At 36.2% G+C, this 24,378-nt stretch overlaps 1 protein-coding gene across 1 annotated transcript in view; it reads right to left on the reverse strand.

Moving 5' to 3' along the window:
- Positions 1-5,512: 5,512 nt before the first annotated feature.
- Tacr3 (tachykinin receptor 3) overlaps positions 5,513-24,378 on the reverse strand; it is a 109,544-nt gene continuing 90,678 nt past the window's right edge. The window contains exons 4-5 of the mRNA XM_004643711.2: positions 8,511-8,707; positions 5,513-5,965 (exon numbers count right to left, since the gene is read on the reverse strand). Coding sequence (XP_004643768.1) covers positions 5,653-5,965; positions 8,511-8,707 — 510 coding nt within the window. The 3' untranslated portion in view covers positions 5,513-5,652. The remainder of the gene's footprint in view (positions 5,966-8,510; positions 8,708-24,378) is intronic.

The raw sequence follows: 24,378 nt of genomic DNA on the forward strand, positions 1-24,378 counted from the left end.
GCTAATTTAAGTTCTATGTGTTTCACTTACCCATCTGTAAGAATCTTTTCCTAAGCTTGAGAATTTTTCTGCTACTATTTCTGAACACAATCTTTGTAGTATTTTCATAATCATGAATTTCTTCAGTTGTTCTTTATCATGGAAGTACCTTATGTCTCCATTAAATTTGATAGAGATTTACACTTTTAAGTAAAATAATTGAGATTCATATTTTTGTGTCAATAACTGAAAGCAAGGGGCCAGGGAGATGACTCAGTGGAATAAGCACTTCCCTGGCAAGTACAAGGCCCTGAGTTCAATCCCTGGCTCTGAAAAAAAAATTTGAAAGAAAGAGATTGTCATGAATCTCTCCTTAGTAGATATCACTATGGTCAGAATTGATAACCACTGCAAAAATGAGAGACTGTACTGTACTTGGAAATTACACAACAGTTGAGAGCCAAAGAGATGTGGCTCTGCATCACTTAAGCCAAATAAGGAAAGGTAAGAAGTGTCACAAAATAGTATTTTTTCCAAGCCATTGCAAGAATTTTTGCTTTTATTCTGAGTAGGTTGTGAAAACATTTCAGGGTTTTGAGTAGAAGATTTGGATGGTGTTATGCTCCTTTAAAAAAAGAATTCTTGTTATTTCACTGAAAATCAAGAGTTGGCAGGTCATGAAGTGCAATCAATTGTAATCATCAAGGCATTACATAACTGGAACTTGGGTCAGGTTTCTAACAATTGGCATAGCATGAATTTCCAGAACAATGGATATATTTTAAGTGTGGTTTGTGTTCAGTAGCTCCCAAAAGCCTCATTCAGATTTTTGTAAGGTGGTCGAATCTAGAGTATGTGATTAACTCATAGTGCAATGCTAGGATCAAAGGTGCTGGGTTTAAAGGTGGGTGATTGTTGAACCAGTTCACTGATTGAAATTGTATCACTCTAATATCTGATACTATATAAGGCATAGAAATACTCTTGTTTGCTCTCTCATTGCTTTTGCTGTCTTTCATCACCATGAACTGTTGACCGTTTACATGTGCCACCCTGCTTTGGAACCAACTAATTATGAATTAAGACCTGTACAAACTAAGTTGAATTAACCTTCCCTCCTTTAACATTGAATGTCAGGTACTGTGTCTCAGAAACAAGAAAATTGACTAATACAGAGGTTTTCTGATTCGTTATCTATATGACAAACCTCTGTGGTGGGCTGAGTGACTAGATCAGGGAAATTCCTTAGGCCTATAGGAGTTGGAAAGGCTATGTGGGTCATAGATACCCTAGTGTGGGCATGTTCCGGGCATTGTTCCTTTGGTATTGGACAGAGAAGACATCAGGACAATAATCAGTGGGCTTTAGAGTAAACTTCAAAGGGAAAAAAAATTATGCCATCTTTGTCTTGTTTATTAACCTCCACAGCTTATTTTGTTGATCTTCATGTACAAATAACTTATTTGATTATGTCTTTGTGAAGAAGTGAATTTAGTTTCTACCCTCAAGCCCATTCCTCCCCATGTATGCTGTCTGAATTTTCCTAGGCTTAGGTGCCACAGCCAGACAGCCAATTTCCAGAAGTCATCCAGTACAATTGTGATCTTATGAGAGCTCAGAAACTGTCCAGGCCTAAGTGGCAGGAGGCTGGGAGGTTACATAGGATCTTTGAGGAGCATTAGATGACACTAGAATGATGCAAGCCAAGGATTGGCTTCTCTCACATTTCCTTCCATATATACACTGATAATGAAGATTTAAAGTTTTTTCCCTGTTGGGCTCTTTCCTATGTATTAGCTCAGGTCTTCATCACAGGAGCCCAAGGACCAAATGCTTTCCTTTTCCCTTCATAATTAAGTGAGCCTGGAAGCAGAGAACCCCCATTATACATACCCTTGGTAGCTGGTGGTGGATGTGGAACTGAGTGAGAGTGAATATGGGCTGTTCCTCTCAGTTTATAGATGGCCACTGATAGCAACTTAAGAAAAGTAGGCATTTTATGAGGAAAAAAATAAGGAAGACTGAACATTGTCATGATGAATATGTTTAGAAATGATAGGACCCTTTGTGACATGCATTTTGATAGTAATAGGAAGACATTAGGGTCTTTTTCATATTATTTTTAATGTATTTAAATAAAAACATAGGATTTAAACCTTCAAATACTATCACGTATACAGAGGATGAATTTTTTAACATAGTATAATTGCCACAACTTGAAAATACTTTATGCACTAGTTGCAATATATATATATATATATATATATATAAATTTCTTGCACACAAAGCTTCAGTAATATATATTAAACCACACAATGAATGATTTTATACAGCTCCCTCGAATGCAATTCTCCATTCTTTTTTGGCCTGCAAGGAAATTATTACAATTTTCTTATTTTTCATGGTCAATGTTATGCTTGATTTCTTTAACTTTTGACACACCATCAAAGGAAAATGGAACTCAATTTATTACTGTTAACAGTTCACTTTGTTTTAATCCTCCTGCCTTTGTATGTGGTGGAATAATTTACTAGGCATTAATGGTTTTCTGTGAAAATTGGCATTAACAAATATCTAATACTAATTTTGTGTTAGCCAGCATTGACTTTTCACATCTATTTTGCATTTTTTAGGTTTGATACTAAGCTTCTTGGTATTTTGTGAGCCTTCTAAGGGTGGTAGAGCTTTGAAGTCAGCCAGATCTCTTTTTATAGGAGATTTTCAGGAACTGGAAAATATGAATTTGATTGCTGGGCCAGAAAAGTCACCCTTATGAAGTTGGGATTTAGAATAATGCAACAGCATACTGAACTACTATAAAAATGTATTTGCTTCAAGTTTTTCCTAGGTAGGCCACTTTGAACATTTTGTCCAGATACAAAATTATGAAAGTTTAATGTTTATTTTTAAAATCAACATGTTCTTTTAAAAAAGAGAATATTTAAAATAAGACATGCCTTTTTCTCCCCAGATTTTCCTCAACATAATTTAGATTTTTCTTATGATCATCTAAGTCTAATAGATCCTAAGATGTTTTAACGAGTTGCTCAGGGTCCCGAGTATGTTTGACTGGAACAGTGAAAAAATTTCATATTGGACTTTATTATTGGGGTAGAGTGAACTTTGGAGGCAAATTCTTCTAAGCCTTGATAAATATGTAAACACTGGTACATATTTACTTACAATGATCCCCACTGAAACTGACTTATATGGGCATTATTCTATAATTCTTAGCGTCAAAATTCAGACACAAGGGCTCAATTTTTTACCTATTTTATTGTAATTGCTTAAATTTCTTGAACTTAAAAAATTAAAACAGTTTAAAAGTGATGACTATTGCACGAATGATGGCAGTTTCTCTTCAGTATTCAAGAGATACAACCTGGACCTTAGTATTTCTGTCACTCTAGAAGGAATGATGCCTGGTAAGGAAGGCAACAGCAAATCTACTCAAAAAAACATTCCAAATGAACAAAAAAAAGAACAAGATTAGAGTATTATTTTTTTTCCTCAGAAGTATCATAGCATGAATCTGCTTGGCACATGTGACAGCCAGGAGTTACATTTTTCAGATACATTGTGTTGGTGGCTGGCTATATGCAATTTGAAGACCAAGCTTCCCATTTATATTTTATCACTGAAGATGGTCCCATTAGACTTGGACACACTATTCCCCATTACTCTTAAATTTAAAAAGAAAGTTATACCTCTCATAGCTTACTAAGAATTTTTGACACTTTCTTGTTTGTTAAGCATGTGTTTTTAAGGAACATGTGAAAACATTCAAACAATTAGATTCTAAATTATAATACATTTGTTCATCTAAAACATGCACACACATTTCACAGACTCCATTAGTTGTTCATAACAACTATAGAAAGACCACTTATACTGTTTTATAATTAATTTTAACTTAAATTCAATTCTTGGTGTTATTACACTCATTGGCTGTGTATATCTGCACATTTATTGTTGGGTCTGCTTGTTTGTGTTTATTGGAGTAATTAAAAGAAATTCGACTCAAACACATGTTGTTAAGCGTTTTAGACTTTTTATACTAAAACAACTAAATATTTCTGACTTTGGCTCCAAAATAGGGTTGGGAGATTAATATCATGATAGCAACAGATCATCACTTATTATTGGATAATTGTTTTTATCCTGAACTTCAAAATGTTATTTGATTTTGATATTCTGGAAAGCATAGCAATGAAATAAATATTAGCAGTGATTACTTTAGACAATTTACAAAACCTAACAGTATTTTAAAGAAGTTCATACAGTACATTTAAATTTTCAGAAGCATTGTGGTTTCTTGAGCAGGACTAATAGTATTCTTAATTTAAAGAAAGGTGAATTGTGAAGACTGAGGCATGGAACACTCATAAATATGGATCTCAGAAAAAATAATTTTTTGTAGTAAAATTGGCACCTCTTTAGACTCCTTTCCAGCAGGATTTGGGATTATCTGTGCAGAAGAAACAGCTCTCTGTGTGGAAAGACATGCACTACCTTGTCGCTCACCTGATGGGTGTTCCAAACTATTGTGCATCTTTGTTCTTAAGAGTTGACTCACCTTTCTACTTGGTGTCTCAGTTTCCAACATGTATATTAATCTTTTCAGCTACATTTTCTTTAATTATTCTTATAACTTTTTCCTTTAAGGGTTTACACATGGGACATATTCTGATAATTTCCCCTACCCCACACCCCTCCTTCCGTGAAAGAGAGGGACATGTCATGGTTGGTAAAGTGCATGTCTGAAACTTTTTCTTTTGTACAGGGCAACAACAACTGCCTTGGAACTGGGAGATACCCCTGCCCACCTTTGAACTTAATAATGCTTGTTCATGGTTCCTGCCTAAAAGCCAGTAGCCAGTTAAAGAAACACATTTATTTTTCTCTGTCTATGAAGATTTCTTCATCATCTTACAACTTACCTAATTAGAAGGAAAGTCTGTGAAAAATAAAGAGAATCATAAAAATGATGTTGGTCTTTTTTATGGTCTTAAGTTCAATTACATTTTAACTTGGCATTTAAAATATATAATGATCAAAACTATATATTTTTCTTTTGAAATTGTTTTCTTGGAAAAAATAAGAAAAAGGTATGTACATAAGCCTAGAGATTTGATTAGGTTTCCTTATTATTTAAATGACTTTGAATGTCATTATGGCACAAAGTAGGTTTTCTTGAGATTTTGTTAATTTTCAGTGTTTGATGTTAAATTTCCATCACTATTATAAGAAAACAAGTTATTTAGCTTTTCCATTCTATAATTATAGTTAAAATGTTTCATTTTGTGTAGTCTTGGTTTCTCTTCACTGATAATATTATATTGTAAACTTTGTTTAATATTTTTGAAAAAACAGTCACAAATGTACACAGCAACTTTTAAATAAGCAAAGAAAGACACTTTACAAATACTTTTCAGATATATATTTTTGTTTGTAATATATAGTAATTTGTAGTTTTCAAAGAACACACTTAAAGCCCATTTTGTTCTTTTTGGGGTGGAGCTAATATCTTAGGGGTATCTTTGCTATATTTATGCGCAGTCTGCCTCAATGTAAGCATAACCACCAAAAAATTGTTCTTTTGCTTCCAGAGAGGTGAGGCAGAAAGGGTGACAGCAAAAGGGGCACCTGCAGCCCCCTAACCCCAGCAAGGAGTCAGGAACCTTCATCCACTGACGTGTAGGGGGTGCTCACGAAGCTGGCTGTGGTGGAGGTGGACTTGGAGTTCCTGCGGGAGCAGATGCTGGAGCCTGCATCTCTGGTTGTCCCTCTCTTCTTGCGACTGGACCGGGTGCTGTCCCCATCACTGGAGTCAAACACCACACTCATGGACTCCATCCTGGTCACTGTGTATAGGCTGCTCTGTCGTGTTGGGTGGAACCTGGTGACCTTGAGCTCCAGCTCGTCGTAGCTGGAGACATGAATGAAGGGGCACCAGCGGAAGGCCCTTTTGAAGCCAGCACGAAATCTGAGGAGGAAGAGGCCACAGAATGGTCAGGCTACATCTCAAAGACAGTCCTCAGGCACCCTCCAAATCCTACTGAAGGCACATGAGTCAGCTCTACTTAGGAGTTTGACTTCTAGTCAAATTTAGAGTCTGGGCACAGTGTTGGCATTTGGGTTTCTACATTCCTTCCCATCAATGATCAGCAAGTCACTGTCTAGCAAAAACATAGATCAGGTTATTAGTAGGCCAGAAAAGTATACTTTGCTGCTATACTTTTATGGTTGCATTACTGCAATTGAATTACGTTGCTCCCTTAAGACATTTCAAACTGCCTGCCTGTGTATTGAGGTAGCTTCTCCAGAAAGATCACACATTTATAATGAAACATTTATTTAATTTGAGAGTTAATTATTAATCTTAATTTTTTTTAATCTAATCATACATGGAAGTGCAAAATCTTCATCTTGGTAAATCACATGAAGTCAATTAAAAGCAGATGTGCTGCTTGTGGGGCGGCTTAAACTGAGATGCAGTTTGTGCAATTAGTGAGGAAGAGTGAATGCTAATTGGTCTAATTAAGTATTTAACAAACTCCAGGCACAGTGTGGTGCAGCTCCTACTGAGAAGAGCACTTGCACTTAGCCAGTTAGTGAACTTCCAGGAAGAGTTGCTACTCTCCATGCCTAACAAATTCTCTACATTAAAGGAACTATAAAGCATATGAAATCTATGTGTCAAAGACACTAAAGAAGGTTTCTTTTAAAAAAATCATAGGATTGTCCTGCTACAATGTTGTATATGGTTTGATTTCTAAATTTCTGTGTAAAAATGTGTAACTTTTTTCACATTCTCTAGAGATTTAAATTTTTAGAATATCCATGGTTGTTAGAAAATAGCAATTCTATGCCTTATGTCTAAGATGTTTGGTATTCAGACACATAGTGTGATGTTAAGCTCAACTGAGTCTGTTACAGGGTAATAATATTATTAAATTTCTCTTCTGGATGTTTAACAACTAAAGTTTGCTGACCAAAAATTAGAGAAAAAGAGGGTCTACAAGGATAGCCAATATTTTGGCCCTAGCCCTTCAAGGTCAATGAGGACTCAGGACATAAGAGAACCTGTGCTATGACATCCTGTAAATCAGTGGAATCACAAATTTTCTGATCAAGGAGATTATGGGCCACAAAGGAAAATGATCGATGATGTATAGTGTGCCTAAAGAATGTTACCTAGGGAGAAAATATTCTCTCAGGTTTTCACAAAGAGCAAATTGGGCAAGCAATGGCAGTGACTCATCCAGACAGTTGACACTGACAAAAGATCTGTAAGGAGCTGTACATAGTTCCAGGCTAAATTTTGAGGGGATCTGACTGACCTTGACAGACACAAAAGTTACATTTTTGGTTATGTAGATCTTGCTTTAACTTAGTCTTAACCATCCAGTAGAAAAGTATAACAATGAATAGTAAAAGTAATGCTATATTTATATGCTGAGCTATAGAAGCCTCAAGTTCACAACTTCTGACAATTTCCAGTTCTGCTCATAACCCAGTACTATTAGGGACTATTGGGCTATATTGGATTATTTTGCTGAATTCAAGTTCCTACAATCTATAGACTGTCTTCAAGTATGTAAAGGGCTTTCAAAGACTTCACCAAATATAGCTTGTCTAACTGTAGTGGAAACCCATCTCTGACAAAACAAAACACTAAACAGGGACATAAATAAAGGACAGTTTTATAGTGAAAAAATATGTATATACAAGATAGTTAGGATAAATACACAGCTACTTTGTCTTAATTTAGTGAGAAGAAAGGTTTGTACTAATATTATTTAGACAAGATATCATGTCTACATCTTGTCCTCTGAATAACTACTGCGAAGCCAACAATATGCAATGTATTAATTATTGTAATTGTCATAATAACCTGTTTCAAAACTATTTCATTGCTATTTTATCCTTTTTTCTCATTAGAATGAATAAAAGATAAAAATAAAAAATAAGTAAAACAAACAACATACAATATTTTTCCAGAGATAAATTTGAGTATTTATGTCTCTACTTTTTAAAATGATTCACAAACATTTTTTCCTTTTCTTACTGCTGCCTCTCCTATCCTTCTTGTTCTGCAGTGTTAAAGTCTATACAGATTGTCCTTTATAATACACCCCATGTGCACAGGCTGTTGTCTCTACATAATAGAGAAATCACCCATGGAGTTACCTCCCTTTCCTTGTGCTGTTAAATACAGTTTCAGTTCACCACCTTCAATCACAGGGGCACCTTTTCTGTAGCAAGTAAAATTCTGAAGGGTTTGGATTAAGAAGTTTGCTCATAGGGAAATTACTAAACTATATCCTCTAAGAGAACACTATTTTGAATGCAAAATTTCCTTGAAGTAGGAGGAAATCTTAAAAATATTGGACTTCACAGTCCTTTCAGTGGATTTTCACAGTTCTCCATTCTTTCTGTCTTTTAAATTAATATCCCAGAACTGGAATAACAAATGTAACCAGAGAAGGCAGGGGGATGGAGCGTTTCATGGGAAGTCCTGCTTTTACCTTTTATTGAGACAGCAGTAGATAATGGGGTTGTACATGGTGGAGCTCATTGCCAACCAGAAGCTGGCCAAGTAGACCTGCTGGATGTATTTCCACCTGTTCAGTTGCTGATAGATGGCAGTGAGGATGAAGTAAATATGATAGGGCAGCCAGCAGATGGCAAAGGTCACCACGACAATAATCATCATTTTCACAACCTGAAAAGCAAAAAGTCATTTTTGGCAAATTAAAAAATTAATTAGAAAAAGTAATTTCAATAACTTGCTGCAAACCACAATTTTCCACCTAAAATACACAGCATGTCTAAGGAACAATCAATATATTAAAATGATGATGATTATTACTCAAAGGGACACATTATATAGATTGTATAGATGGAAAGTAATTAAGGTGAATTTCCAGAAGGTGTGCTGTTCGATGATTCCATCTCTACCTACCCAGTGAATGAGTGGCATCAAACTAAACATAAGTAAATGTTTTTTAGTTAGTCTGGAGGAAGTGTTTGCAAAAGCCTGTAAATCCATGAGAGATGGAAGCAGGAGCTAGGATTTGGCCATGCTACTTGGACTGTATAAATGGAGGCATAATGTTTATGGAAACCAACTAAGTCACTATGTAGGTACAGTAAGGAGAAAAGGCTGAGCTGTTCTCCATTATTTATTTTAGGCTGATTACAGCTTAAGGCTATTCAGATTTCTTTCATACTGTGTCTTCTAGGCAACCTTCTGAATTCGGTTTCTCTTATATTGGAAAAATTGCTCTAACTACTGATTTGATGAATACTCACAATAATTCAAAGAGCATCCAAGTTGGCAATTGGCTTATATGACTGACTTGTAATTGTCTCTGATGAATTTGTGGAGCATAAGTCGTTTCCTGTGATTCCATAGTATTGTAAAAGGCCATGGTCATGGTTATGTACTTGGAGCTCAATAGATACAGAATGTATGACTGATGAATGGCAATGAAATATTTGTACAAGGGGGTGAGAGGATGTTCTGTGTACCTCTAATCTGTGTCTATATATAAGAAAGTTAGAATCAGAGGTGCTGAGGAAACTGAACAGTATGGTTTCATGTATAATATTTTCTGATTATCTTAATTCATATATCTCACTTTTAGTTTTTATTTATTTTTTATTTTTAAACAATTTTATTGAGAAACAAGTAGCAATGAGACAGTTTCAATACTGATTACTAGCACAGTTTCAATAATTAATACATTGCATATTGTTGTCTTAGTGGTTATTCATTGTACTAGATGCAGACATGATATCCTGCCCATAGACACTATTAGAACAAAGCTGTCTATTCATTGAATTAAGAGAATGCAGCTGTATATCTATCCTAACTATCTTGAATATACAGATACAAAATGGTGGTTCATTTGTATTCCCCCTTTTTTGTTTAGTTTTGTCAGAAAAGAGTATTCATTCCATTGTCATTTAAATATTGTAAGTGTGTGAATTCAGAAAAATATTCAAATATAGTTCAGTGGTCCATAATAGTAGTGGGTTTTCTGTAAGACTGGCAATGTCAGAAGTTGTTGACTTGAGCCTTTTACATCTCAGCATATTAATATGGCTTTACTTTTTATATCTCATTTGTATATTTTTCTGTTGGATGGTTAAGACCAAGATAAAGTAAGACCAATTTCACAAGAAATGTAACTTTTGTGTCTGATAAGTTCAGTTAAATCCCTTCAGGATTTATCCTGCAACCCTGTACCACACTTTGCAGATTGTTTGTCTATGTCAGCCATGTGGTTGAGTCACAGCCATTTCTTGACCAGTTTGTTCTCTGTGAAAGTCTGAGAGTGTTTTCTCTGAATGTGACTCTTCTTAGGCACACTCTATATCATTGATCACTTTCCTCTGTGGCCCCATAATCTCCTTGATTAGAAAATTTGGGACACACCTGAATTACATGATGTTATAGTACAAGTTTTTCTATGTAAGTGATAGTGTTGTTGTGAAAAAAAAAAAGGGAAGGAAAAATATATATGTATACATAAGAGAGTTAGGATAGATATATAGCTAATTTCTCTTAATTCACTGAGAATAAAAGTTTGTACTAATATTGTTTAGACAAGAAAAAAAAAGAAAAGAAAGAAAATGTTACCAGGCTTCAGCTTCCTCAGTGTTTAGAGAGGGGAAGATGAGATGAAGTGGCCCATATACCCAAATACTATCCTGTGATGCTAGACTCTGCCACATTGCTTGGTTCCCACCAGCTGTTTTGGGAAGTTCTCAAAATGGTGGTTCCTATGGTGGGTGAGGATGGAAGCTCTGTGAGCTAGTCTCTCTTTTTAACTCCTATGTGTATGTTTTGTTTGATCTACAAGTGTCTTCTTTCAGTTTGGTTCCTCCCTTTCTTCAAATGACCTATGCTTTTAGTTCATTTTCTCTGAGTCTCTCCAATGTAACTCCTCTGTTCAGCCATCCTGGATCTCCCTTAATTTTGTAAGAAATCTTTTCTGTTATTCTTTTAAAAAATTTAGCTGTGCATCTCATCTTTAATCAGTCTCATAGATTTGACATTATAAAACATGTAGAAGAGAGTATATTAAATAACTTGGAGGCTTATCAGCAGTCAGGTTAATAAAACAGAGGCAGTCCTATGAGGCAGCTTAGAACCAGGAGAATACATTATTTATGAACTGGACTTGTCATTTGACTACAAGTTGTGAATTCTTATAAAAGTTGGCAAGGTTAAGAGTCATAAGAGACATTGTTCTAGAAATAGACAAAGTAGGAAATGGATCATCTCAAAGATAAACACTCCCTTAGGGCCTAACCACTGTACATCCAGGTGACCAGGTTTACCTGCTGGAGAATGGCCAGTGGAGCAGAAAATCCAGGTCAACAGCTCCAAGAATGCCATCATTGGACATCTACGTGAGGGCCTTTGATTTCCTCAGGGTTCATGAAATTGTATTTTTTTTCTGAAGAACAGCATTCATAAATACGTTGCCTCATATTTATTATATTTACATATCTGTGAAATCCGAGTAAGAGCTGTAGTTTAATTCACATTTCTGTTTACCAAGTTACTGTTTCTTAATTGCCCAGGACACACCAACGCAAAGATTTGACCACTGTGAATCAGTGAACTGTGAGGGCCTGTTCAGACTCTTCTTTTTCTCTGTCTCCTCAAAAACATTTTTGATATCAATTTCGTCAAAATTGGAAAATCATAGTTGAAAATATAATAATAGAGGGCAACTGCCTTCCTTTGAAGCTTACAATATAATGACAAAAATGAAAATGTAAAATCTTTGTTAAGAGGCATAGAAATATAGTGAGCACAAAATAGTTCAATACAACTGAAAATAATATTTTGAGGATGTACTTATTTATTATAAAAGGGAATGTCTGTATGATGACTGCTAACTGTAGTCTGCAGTGATATTAGGCTGAATAAAATGCGTACTCATTCTTTTTTTTTTTTTTCCCTGAACCAGGGATTGAACGCAGGCCCTTGCACTTGCCAGGGAAGTGCTTATTCCACTGAGACATCTCCCCAGCCCCTAAATGTTTGCAAGCCATTTGTCTGTCTTTCTTTTTTTTCTTTTTTTTTTTTTTTTTTTTTTGGCAGAACTGGGGATTAAACTCAGGCCCTTGCACGTGCCAGGGAAGCAGCTTATTCCACTGAGCCATTTCACCAGCCCCTATTCATTTTTAAATATAGGAAATATATTTAGAAAAAAAATAGGAAATTATATATGTGATAGGTATATAGGAAATATAAGAATGTAGTAAAAGTATTCATTCCTGAATAGAGGGGCAGTCTACTCTTCCTGGGAAAGCTCCTGGCCAGCTCCACCCTAGCGTGCCCTCTCTGGCTCCTCCCTCTGCCTGGAGTATGCTTCCAGCAATTATTCTCACCAGCTAACTTGCTCATTTTCATGCCATCTTTGCTCAATTGTCATTTATCCCCCTGTGACTCCTACTTTGACTAGCTTATTTAAACATCCATCTGTCCCCTCAGAAACCATTAGTTTGCTCCTTGTTTTCAGTGATTTCTTAAGTTTTACTTTGTTTTTTTCATACCAGAATATAAAAGACATTTCTGCTTGTTTTGACGTATTCTAGTATACAGAATTTCACAATAAAGAGTGATCAGAAAGTTTTTAAAAATGAAGAAAAGTAAATAAAAGTGAAATAACTTGCAAGACACAAAGGTGTTTAAGTTATGCCTAAGATTTTATTTAGTCATTAACTACTGGTATCATTTGTTCTTCATATTTAAATTGGTCATATCTGCTATTTCCCCTTTCTGTTAAATAAATTCAGGAAAACAGAATGAGTGAAAAAATATATAAGCAAATATTGTTTGGGAATAGGAAAACATTTAATTATATTTTAAATAAATGTAAAGAGAAAAGAATCCATGAGAATTGAAGTTGTAGTTTATTTTAATCTTTTTGGTTAAATTGACTGAAATTATCTATCCATTATATAGTTTTCCAACAATAGCGAAATAATAGCTAAGGATACCTGAGCAAAGATGGAAAAAAAAATGAAGAAAAGCATGGATAAAAGCCTGTGCAAAACAGAATAGAGATTTCAGATAACTTCCAATTGACATATACAGGGCCTTTGGGACTTCCTTGCAAAAGATTGAGAAACATATGTGAAAAGGATTTAGGAGGCTCTTATAAACTGAAACAATTGACATGTTTTTTTAAAAAAGTGTGTTTTTTTGTTTTCGAAACCAGGGATTGAACTCAGGGCCTTGCACTTGCCAGGCAAGCGCTTGTTCTACTGAGCTATTTCCTCGGCCCCTAAAAAAGTATTTTTATAAAATGCTGTTTCGTAGCATTATTTTGAATGCTGAACTTTCAGAACTCTAGTTTTGACATAAATCCAAAGACAGACTTGGAAAGAAGAAGTTGTTTTGCCTCATGAAGTACTGAAAATTGTAGTCACTCTCTTCATGAAATGCTAAGGAAAATCACTGTTGCAAGCAAGTATTCTGAGTAATGATAAAGAGAATATGCTTGACATTGCTACTATGTTGCATGGTTAGACTGGCTGTAGCACCAGGACGGGGATCTGCTGGTAGAACCCTGAACCTCTTGAGATTTTGAAGGAGGTGCAAGTCTTGGATGGAGAAGATTCAAACCTTATCACATCTTAACAAATTTTACTGTAACTAGATTTAAAGGTCGATTGATGTCATGCACTTCTTGAAGCTGGAAGACATACCCTGCTTCTGACAGGAGGGAAATTATTTCCATGGCAACCTGTGTAGTTGTGACCACCCACTGTCCTTGTAGGAGCTTACAAGCGGGTGGCAAAGGGTTTGGGGGAAAGTTGGTGCAGGGTTTACTAAGCTGAGCCATGGGGCCTGTCTCTAGTAGTTAATAATCCACTTTAACCATGAAGGTCAGACTGAAATGTGCGTCACATGTTGAGGAAAATAAGCTTTTGGTACATTTTCCTTGTGTATCAAAGGGGAAATAAATCTTTGAATTTTGTGTCCTGCACAGGTTAGACTGCAATGCCTGTGGCTGTTCTTATCTGTCACATTCAGTTAGAGTATGATGGGTAATTTTTTGAGGTTTAGGTCATGAAAGAATCAGTCTGGAAAGTTAAATAGAATACTGCCAACTATTTAAGAAAATGACCCTAGGAGTCATATTTTCTGATTCAGAGGTTATTCTCTGTAAATGTTCAAGCTACAAGTAGCTCTGAGTGATAGCAAACTTTTTTCTTACTTTAGAATGTCTTCAGAACACATGATTTGAAGAACTATCCCTGGACAGTGTGCAACCAATTTTCTGTGCTTTTACTCTGTTCAATTGTCTCTGAACAGGCTATTACATTTTCTGAAGTGAAAAATCACACATCTAACTCTTTTATCCACAAATTATGAAGCTAAATGCACATTCTAAAGTGTGTTAAATTAATGGTAGTCATATAAATTTAAAATTTCCTGAACTATGTAAGTTTGGTTTTGGTGCTTCTCTTTTGAATACTGCTTAGGAATTTTAGCCATAAATGAGAAAATAATAATCTATCTGTGGAACCTGCAGGATGGTTCAGAGGATGCACTGGGTTTATGCAGTAATGTCAGGATTAGGTGAGAATACAAGAACATTGTGTTAGTGACAGCAAGCAATTGGACACTATTGCCAAATTCCACATGTACATCCAGTATGCATTAGCCTAGAGTAATTCCTATAAAAAATTATGTGAAGCACAATCAAATGAAAAAAATAACCTATGGGTACATATATGTAGATAAGGAAAATATGTAGGCATGTGTGTCATATTTGTGATCTACTTCTTCATATGTTATTAGTCACATTTTAATTTAAATATCATATTATGGTTCTATTGAAATTTTTTTTGGTAAGATTTTTGGCTTATGAGGAACTTAAACCAGAGAAAAGGTTGTAGCCACCAAAACAAAGAGGGATGGTATTAGAAAAGTGAATGCACTGATGTATAGGGAACAGAGTCTGATTTTATGGGATGATGAAAATAAATGACAGATAACTTATAAAGGTTCATTGTAGCCTGATTTTTTATCCTTATAATTTATATGTTGAATTGCTACTATCTAGAACCTTAGAATGTTACTGTATTTGGATATACATGTTTGAAAAATTCTTTTTATTTATTTGCTACAGCTCAGACTTGTAGTGATCCTCCTGGCTCAGCTTCCCGGTACTGGGATTACAGGCATGTACAACCATGTCCAGTTTTGGTGGCCAGCACAGCATTCCTGGGATTCTGGGGCCAGCACAGCATGCAGAACCAAGTATTGATCCCAGGTCCTTGCACTTGCCAGGCAGCCACTTAGACTGCTCAGTTATCTCCTCAGCCTGGATATACATTTGTGAAGTAATTGGCTCTACTCCATTATAACTGGCATGTTTCTTCTTCTTTTTTTTTGTGGGAGAAAGCCATACATTTATTTGTACAAGATGGGCAAGGCAATGATCCCGCGAAATGTCAGCAGGTTTTCAAAATTAGCAGTTAACTGGTAGGGTTATCACCCTGACCAACTATACATGCTGACACCTGTGAACCAAGCAACCTCCCTGAAGATAGTAATGTGTAACAGAATGGTCACACCTGGAATACCTGTCATTCAGGTCTTCTAAATATGTACTTCTTGTCATGACATACCAATTATTACCATACTGTCTCAGAAGCAAAGTTTTTTTTTCAAAGTTTTATTGATAAACAGCAGTGAGACAGTTTCAAATCAAATCGGAAGTACAGTTTCAGCAAATAATACACTGCATATATTCTTCTTAGTGGTTAATTGCTGTACAAGATGCAGACTTGTGATACTATTTACAAACACCATTAGAACAAATCATTCTATTCAATAAGAGAATGCAACTATATATCTATCCCAACCACTTTGAATACACAGATACAAAATGGACATTCATCGGTATACCCCATTTTTCTAAATTCCGTTATTGAATATTATAGGTGTGTAAACTCAGCAAAATATTCTAAAAGAGTCCAGTAGCCCATAATAGCATTGGGTCTTCTGTTTAACTGGCAATGTCTGAAAATATTGACCTGAGTCCCCCACAGCTCAACTTAACAGCATGGCTTTATTTCTTATATTTCGACTTCATACTTTTCTACTGGATGGTTAAGACCAAGGTAAAGCAAGACCTATGCAACAAGAGTTGTAGCTTTTTGGTCAACTGGCATGTTTCTAAGAAAAAGCTTACAACACAGGCAATCGGAGGGAAGACCTGTGAAGATCAGTGGAAAAGACAGCCACCTGCATGCCCAGGAGAGCCATGCTAGAGGGAAACAACACTGCTGCCTCTTTTTCTTGGACTTCAAACTTCCAGAATAGTCAGAAAGCAAAATTTTATTATCTACCTGAAAAACCTGTCGTTTCAGTATGTGCTTGATGCTGGCTGAATAATAGGAAGCTGCTAGAACAAATATGAAAAATGAAAGAGTATTTGGACCTGGGTAACTGGTACAGACAGTGAATATTGAAATGGAAGAAAAGCCTAGGTTGCCTTGAGAGGACTTTCAGCCTGGCTTCTCTTTGTGGCTGTGGGAAAAGGTGAAGGGATATAGATATACTGGAGAAGGTGTTGATAGAGCAGCTTGTCTTTGATGATGATTCCCAGGCTGACCATTTTGCAAGAAATTAGAAAGGATGTTCTTGAGCAAACTCCAAGAGTGGCTGGACCACCATTTGATGCAAAGATTGGTGATGCTGTCTTGTGGTTATTTATCAAGGAAGTCAGCAGAAGGCTGAACTAGGAAACTATGCAGTGAAACTGTCAGTGTTAGGGATAAAGTGAAGAACAGTGATCACACTTCTAGAATCCCATGAGGTCAGGCCAACAGGGCTGTCTGGGTCCATGCATTTTCCTTCAAGGAGAGGGGAGAAAGGTCCTAAGAGCAGCTCAGAGATTAGCAAAGCTGCTAGTGCCACTGGAGGGCAGGATGGGGATGTGGGATGTCTGTTCCCCAGTCACAGAGTGTTAGGTGCTATTGGGGCCAAAGGACTGGGGCTCCTGCTGTACCTACAGGACAGAACTCAAGAGAGCTGCTTTCACATATTCACATTTAATGGGTCCTATTATGAAAGGTTCGGATTTGTCACAATCTGTTTTCTTCCTGATGTCTCCCTTTACCCTATGACTTTGCTACCACTGTAGCCCGGAAATAGACAAAATGAGGCCCCTGGCTCATAGTTTGAAAATGATTTCAAGATAAATCTTACTTGGAGTCTTATTCCTTTCTCAGTTAAATAATAATATAAATGAGATTTTGAACTTAAGATTTATAACAGAATGGGGGAGACTTTGGGACTATTCAGATGAGGTGATGTGAGAAAGTCATGCATTGGGGGAAGGGGGTAGGGGACTATGTATTGAATTGCATCTTCATAAATGCATAATGTTAAAGTCCCAATCCCCAGAGCCAAAATAACATTGTATTTGGACAGAGTCGTTAGCAAGGTAACTGAATTAAACTCTGATGAGACTTACTAGTGTGAGCACCAATCTATGACCAGTGACCTTGAAGAGTGAGGTAATTAATGCACAGGCTTTGGAAGCAGAGGGTACGTGAAAACACATAGCTACAGTCATCTATGGGTCTCAGAAGCAGCCACTCTTGGGTTTCAGAACTGTGAGAAAATAAATGTTCTATTGTTTAAGTCACACAGACTGAGATATTTTGTTATGGAAGCCTCAGAAAAGTCTTAAGTATAGTGTAGGAGATGCCAAGGACAGTACAGTATGTGATTTTATTCCAGCAAGAAGAAAGCAGAAGTCTATAGAATCGCAGTGCATATGGAGAGCTCCGGCGTGAACCGAGATCACCTGTGACTAAGGGACAGGCCAGGCTCTCCCTTCCTTCCTGCAGCTTCTCTTAGGTCCTTCCTCACAAGCACTGGCTCCCACGCTAATTTTCTTGCAGCAATCAGAATCAAATATGCACAGTCAAGTATGCATGCTTTCTATGTGAATGCACAGATTGGCCTCGGCTTATATATAACTCAGAAATCCAAGGTTCTGTCAGTTGAACTTAGCTTGAAGGCTGGTCTCTCTGACAATAACAATAGACTTCTTGGTATCACACTTAACTATGTACCTTTCAAGGACCAGAGATGATTCAACTTTTGTTTTTAGAAGAAGAAAAATAAAATAGAAAATAGATAATTTTTTGTGGTTTAAAAATAATAAAAATGGATTTCTTTACTACTGTTTCAGGGATTTAAATAATAGATCAATTTCAATAATAAGTTTTAGATGAAATCCCTACATACTATAAATATTAGAGCTGATTTATTTTCTTGACTGTTACATTAGAAAAGAAAATGTCAAATGTAGTTTAAAATGTGATCTACTCTGAAGCAATGTATTTGACAACTTAACACAAAAATGTAGTAAAGGTAGATTACTCATAACAGACGATGCACAAAGGTGCCCTTTCATAAGAGTGTACCAGAGGAAGTCTTGTAATAAGAATGGGAATTCGAGAGCTTTGATCAAAGTTTTTGGCTCTTGCTTATGGAGATAGGCATGATTGTTATATTATAACTTGACAAAATACCAATTCTTGAACCTGCATTTCAGGTTTTTGGCCTATAAATTCTGGGAAGAATGATGGCATTTTTACCCAGTGACCTATTTAAGGACTTTCTTATTCTACCTTTTAAACATCTATTTCCCTTTCTTTCCCCTTACCAACTCCCCATGATCAATTTCTATTGACACCTATTCTCTGTTGCTTTTGCTGTGCTCGGCACATGTGGGCTTACTCTGCATCAGCCCAGTGGTTTCTCATTCATTTCAAGAATCTCTGAAAGAAAATAATGCTCACAGATGGTGCTCTGAGAGTCATGGCTAGAAAACAACCCTTGACAGATGAGTCAAGGGAGCTGTGTCCATCTTTGGTCTTAGTGAAAGACTTAGGGGTTTGATATTCATTTTTAAAAAAACCTTTAAAAAATACTTGTTCATTTAATTTTTATGACAAATCTTTTACCATGGAAGTATTTTCTCTATTTTATTGGTGAAGGACTTAATATTAAGGAGGTTCAGTGATTTGTCAAGCGCTCAGGACCAAATTTAATGCTGAGATTACTGGATTCAGTAATGAGAAAGTCCTTTCTACTCCTTGCCTTTGGTGTTTAGCAGGATGTTTGGAATGAATAGCTATTCTCATGTGAGAACAGATTTTCAAGTTAAGCTATTATTTTTGTTTAATTTATTGTACCCTTACATTATAAATGCCTTTCTATAATACAATTCCTCTACAGAAACCAAGATCCCGGACCCACCATAGACCCAGGCCCCACAAGTGTGTGAGGGAGATTCCCCACTGCCCTGCACCCGCTGGACTCCTCTGGACTCAGCCCAAGCCAGACATGTGAGTGAGACCAACACTTGTGCTCTCAGGACCACTGCGAACCCCTCCAGAACAAACACAAACCCAGTGTGTGAGTGAAAACTTTCATAGCACTCTTAGGACTTCTCCAGATCCAGCCCAAGCACAGGCTGGCAAGTGTATGGTAGACCTTCTGGACTCCCCCTTACCTGTTGGATCCCTCTTGAACCAGCCCAGAACCACTTGTGAGTGAATCCTGCTGTTCTGCTCTCTGGACTCCTGCAGACCCAGTCAAGCCTGGCATACAGGCCTGGGGTGAAACTCTGCAGCTGAAGTCCCTGCAGAGAGGTTAGGAGCCAGAACCAGCTAATCGAGGAGCAGAACATCTTGCCAGAGGAGCAAAACAGGTTCACTTCCAAGGACTAAAGCAGGAAGAAGCTGAGCACAGCAGCCAGACCCGTCAGGCAAAATTGGATGAATTCAAACATCATAGATCTGCGCTTGAATTTCAGTAGGTGCTAAGGTTACAATTGCACCAAAGCTCTACACCAAGCATCACAGGAGAGTGCTGCACAAAATGACAAAGAGAGGGAGCGAAATCTAATCTCAGGCTCCGAGCCCACCCAGAATCACACAGTTGAAAGTTCTGATTTAATAGCATCTGAAGTAAATAAAAAACTGCAGAAAGGTATAGAGGAACTCAGATCAGAAATAACCTCTGAAATAAAGAAAAGAAATCTCTGAATTAATAGCGTCTGAAACAAAGAATCAAATGCAGAAATATAGAGGAAGTCAGATCAGAAATAATCTCTGAAGTAAAAAAGGAAATGATAACTATAATGAAAGAAATAGTAACTTCTTCTCAAGAAGACACTGATGAAAAAAGAGGAGATTAGAAAAATGATAGAATCATTCAATGAGCAACATAGGAAAGAAATAGATCCCATGAAGCAGAGCCAAAGAGATATAGGAGAACTTAAAATCTCAATCACAAGCTTGGAAAACTGTTTGAGTGAATGTGAACATAGAATTTCAGATCTTGAAGACTCCATTGCAGCTGTAAGACAAGATATCTTAAAAACAACTAGGATGCAGGAAAAAATGATTCCTTGCCTGTAAGATGATGTAAAGATGAATAATGTGAGACTGATAGGCATCAATGAGAAAGAAGGAGACAATACAAATGTTATAAAAAGAATATGGGTGGAAGTAATACCAGAAAATTTCCTAAATAAGGAGAAACAATCTAACATTCAGGTAACCAAAGTATATAGAGCTCCAAATAATATCAACCCACTTAAAAATACATGGAGACATATAATAGTCAAGATTTCAGGAACCCAGCAGATGAACAACATACTGAAAGCTACTAGAGAAAAGAAACAGAGCACATTTAAAGGAATATCCATCAGAAAAATGGCAGATTTCTCTTCACAAACCATGAAGTGAAGAAAAGCATGGAACAGAGTCCTTCAAGTCATCTATGAAAGCAAATTTCAGCCCAGACTACTATACCCAGAAAAATTCTCTTTCAAGTTTAATGGAGAAGTGAAATACTTCCATGACAAAGAATAACTAAAGAATTACATGATGACAAAGCCAACCTCACACAGACTACTGAAAGATGTTCTGGAGAGGGACCAAAATGATCAGAACTCCATGAATGAGAACAGAAAGAACCCACTAAATAGGGCAAACAATTAAACACAGAAGAAAAAAGAATAAACAACAGGAGGTAAATTATATGTCAATCATAACTTCATACATTTCAATTATAACCATCAATGTAAATGGACTCAATTCATCAATTAAAAGAACTAGACTAGCACAGTGGTAAACAAAATGCAACAATATGTTGTATACAAGAAACACACTTAGCTGATAAAGAAATTCATATTCTGAAAGTCAAAGGATGGAAAATAATATTGCACATCCCAGCACCTCAGAAAAAAGCAGGAGTAGCAATCCTTTTCTCAAACAGTCTCAACTTCAAACCAAGAATGATCAAATGAAATAAAAAAGGCCACTATATACTGCTTAGGGGAAAAATTCAAGAGGAGGAGGTAACACTCATAAATATCTATGCACCAAACATGGGAGCACCCAAATATATAAGACAAATCTTAATGGACATGAAAAATCTAATATCCAATACCAATCTTAAGAGGAGACCCTAACCCCACCTTATCTCAAAAACATAGGTCATGCTGACAAAAACTTAGCAAAGAAGTAGCAGAACTGTACCAGAGCTTGGAACAAATGGACTTAGTGGACATATACAGAGTGTTCCACCAACCATATCTGAATGCACATTTTTTTTCAGCTTCAGATGGGTCATTTTCTAAAACAGACCACATACTAGTCCATAGGTCATGCTTAAGTCTATGCAAGAAAAAAGAAATTATTCCATGTATATTATCTAACCACAGTGCAGCGAAACTGGAAATAAATGACAAAAGAAACCAGAAACACCCCATAAATACATGTAAATCAAACAACACCCTACTCAGCAACCAATGGGTCACAGATGAAATTAAAAAAGAAAATGGACAATGTCTACAAATCAATGAAAATTTGAGCACAACTTATGAGAATTTATGGGATGTGATGACAGCAGTTCTTAGAGGGAATTTTATAGCTGTGAACTCACACATTAGGAAAACAGAACGGGAACAAATCAACATTGTCATACTGCATCTCCAACATCTAGAAAAGGATAAGCAAATGAAACCCAGAGCCCAACAATGGGAAGAAATTATAAAGATTAGAGCAAAAATTAATTCATTTGAGAATGAATAAAAAAGCTGGTTCTTTGAAAGACTAAGTAAAAGTGGTAAGCCCCTAGCTAACCTCATCAAAAACACGAAAGAAAAAATTCAAATACAAGCAATAAGAAATGAAAAGGGTGCAATTGCCACAGACTCAGTGGAAATTCAGAAGATTATCAATAGCTACTTTGAGAATTTTTGCTCTCACAGAATAGAAGATACAGAAGAAATGGACAGATTCCTGGAAAGGCACAAATTACCAAAACTGAATCAACAAGATATAACAACTCTCAATAACCCAATAACAGCCAATGAAATACAAAATGTAATTTTAAAAAAAAAACCCTATTGACAAAGAAAATTACAGGTCCTGATGGACTCACATTTGAATTCTACAAAAAATTTATGGAAGATATAATCCCTATACTCCTCATACTCTTCAATGAAATTGAAAAGGAAGCAGTTCTCCAAAAATCATTACTGGAGGCAAATATTATACTGATACCAAACCAGAGAAAGATGAAACTAAAAAAGAGAATTACAGGCCAATGTCTCACATGAACATAGATGCAAAAATCCTCAATAAAATTGTAGCAAATAGAATACGCAAATCATCAAGAATATTAAGCACCATGCCCAGGTAGGATTCATCCCAGGGATGCAAGGATGGTTCAACATATGAAAATCTAAATTCAAAGCAGATTAAAGATCTAAACACTAAAACAGAAAGACTACATATCCTGGAAGAGAAAGGAGAAACTCTTGAAAACACTGGGATAGGCAAAGAGTTCATGAACATAAATCAAATTGCAAGGGCAATACTGGAAAGAATTAAGAACTGGGACTGCCACTTGTTGAGAAGGTTTGCACGTCAAAAGAAATTACCAACAAAGTGAAAAGACAACCCAAAAATTTGGAAAAAATCTTAGGTAATAAGCACTCAGACAAAGGTCTCCTCTCTGGAATTTATAAAGACATAATAAATAGTAGGGCCCCCAAATTGAAAGACCCAATCCAGAAATGAACACATACTTCTCAGGGGATGAAATTAAAGAAGCGAATGAATATATGAAAAAATGCTCCACATCACTAGCCATCAGTGAAATGCAAATTAAAAGAATACTGATATAACCTCTCACCCCAGACATAATGTTCATCATAAAGAAATCAACCAATAACAAGTGTTGGAGAGGCTGTGGGGAAAAAGGGACCATTCTCCACTGTTGGTTGGAATGTAGATTGGTGCAACCAATATGGAAACCAATATGAAGACTCCTTAAAATGTAGGACTGGAAATCTCATTCAAACCAATTATCCCCCTACAGAAATTTTCTCAGAGGCACTGAAAACATCATATCATAGTGATATACATTCACCTTATATTTATAGCAGCATAATTTGTGATAGCCAAATCATGTATTACCAAAATGCCCATCACCTGAGGAATGGATGAACAAACTGTGGTATTTTTCTACAATGGAGTATTACTCAGCTATAAGGAATGATAAACTCAAAGCCTTTATTATATTATGTATTATTATTATTATTATTATTATTATTATTATTATTATTTTGTGGAACTAGGGATTGAACTCAGGCCCTTGCGCTTGCCAGGGAAGAGTTTATTCCACTGAGTCATCTCCCCGACCCCTTTGAAGCCTTCATATTTAAGTGGATGCCACTTGAAGATAGCCTCATGAATGAAATAAACTAGACCCAAATGTGTAAATATCACATAGTATCCCTAGTGTAAGAACTCAAAAGAAGAATCAAAAATAGAAAGGTATAACACAATTCAAAGGAAAATGAGAATTTAAGGATTAAACAATGAGAAGCAGACAAGGAGAAAAGCTAGGAAACATGACAGGGGCAAAGCAATACTTTTATATGCACAAGATGATTAAGGCAAAAATATTGAGAATCTTCAGCAGGTTTTTGAAAGTAGCAGTTAACTGGTGGGTTTCTCACCCTGACTAATTATATATGCAGATACTTGTGAACTGTGCAACTGCAATGAAGATAGGAATGTGTAATATTATGGTCATGCTTGAAATACCTGTCATTTTGATCTTCTAAACAAATACTGCTTGTCATGTCATATCAATTACTGCTATACTGTCTCTCAAGTAAATGTTTGTTTAACAAAAAGGAGATAAATGAAAACAAGAGACAAGAAAAAATGTCATAGGACTCTCCTGCCACTATGCTGTATATGGTTAGATTTCTAAATTTCTGTGTAAAAATATGTAATTGTTCATTT

Source organism: Octodon degus, unplaced genomic scaffold, assembly GCF_000260255.1.
Source record: "Octodon degus isolate 3935 unplaced genomic scaffold, OctDeg1.0 scaffold00183, whole genome shotgun sequence".
Classification (NCBI taxonomy): domain Eukaryota; kingdom Metazoa; phylum Chordata; class Mammalia; order Rodentia; family Octodontidae; genus Octodon; species Octodon degus.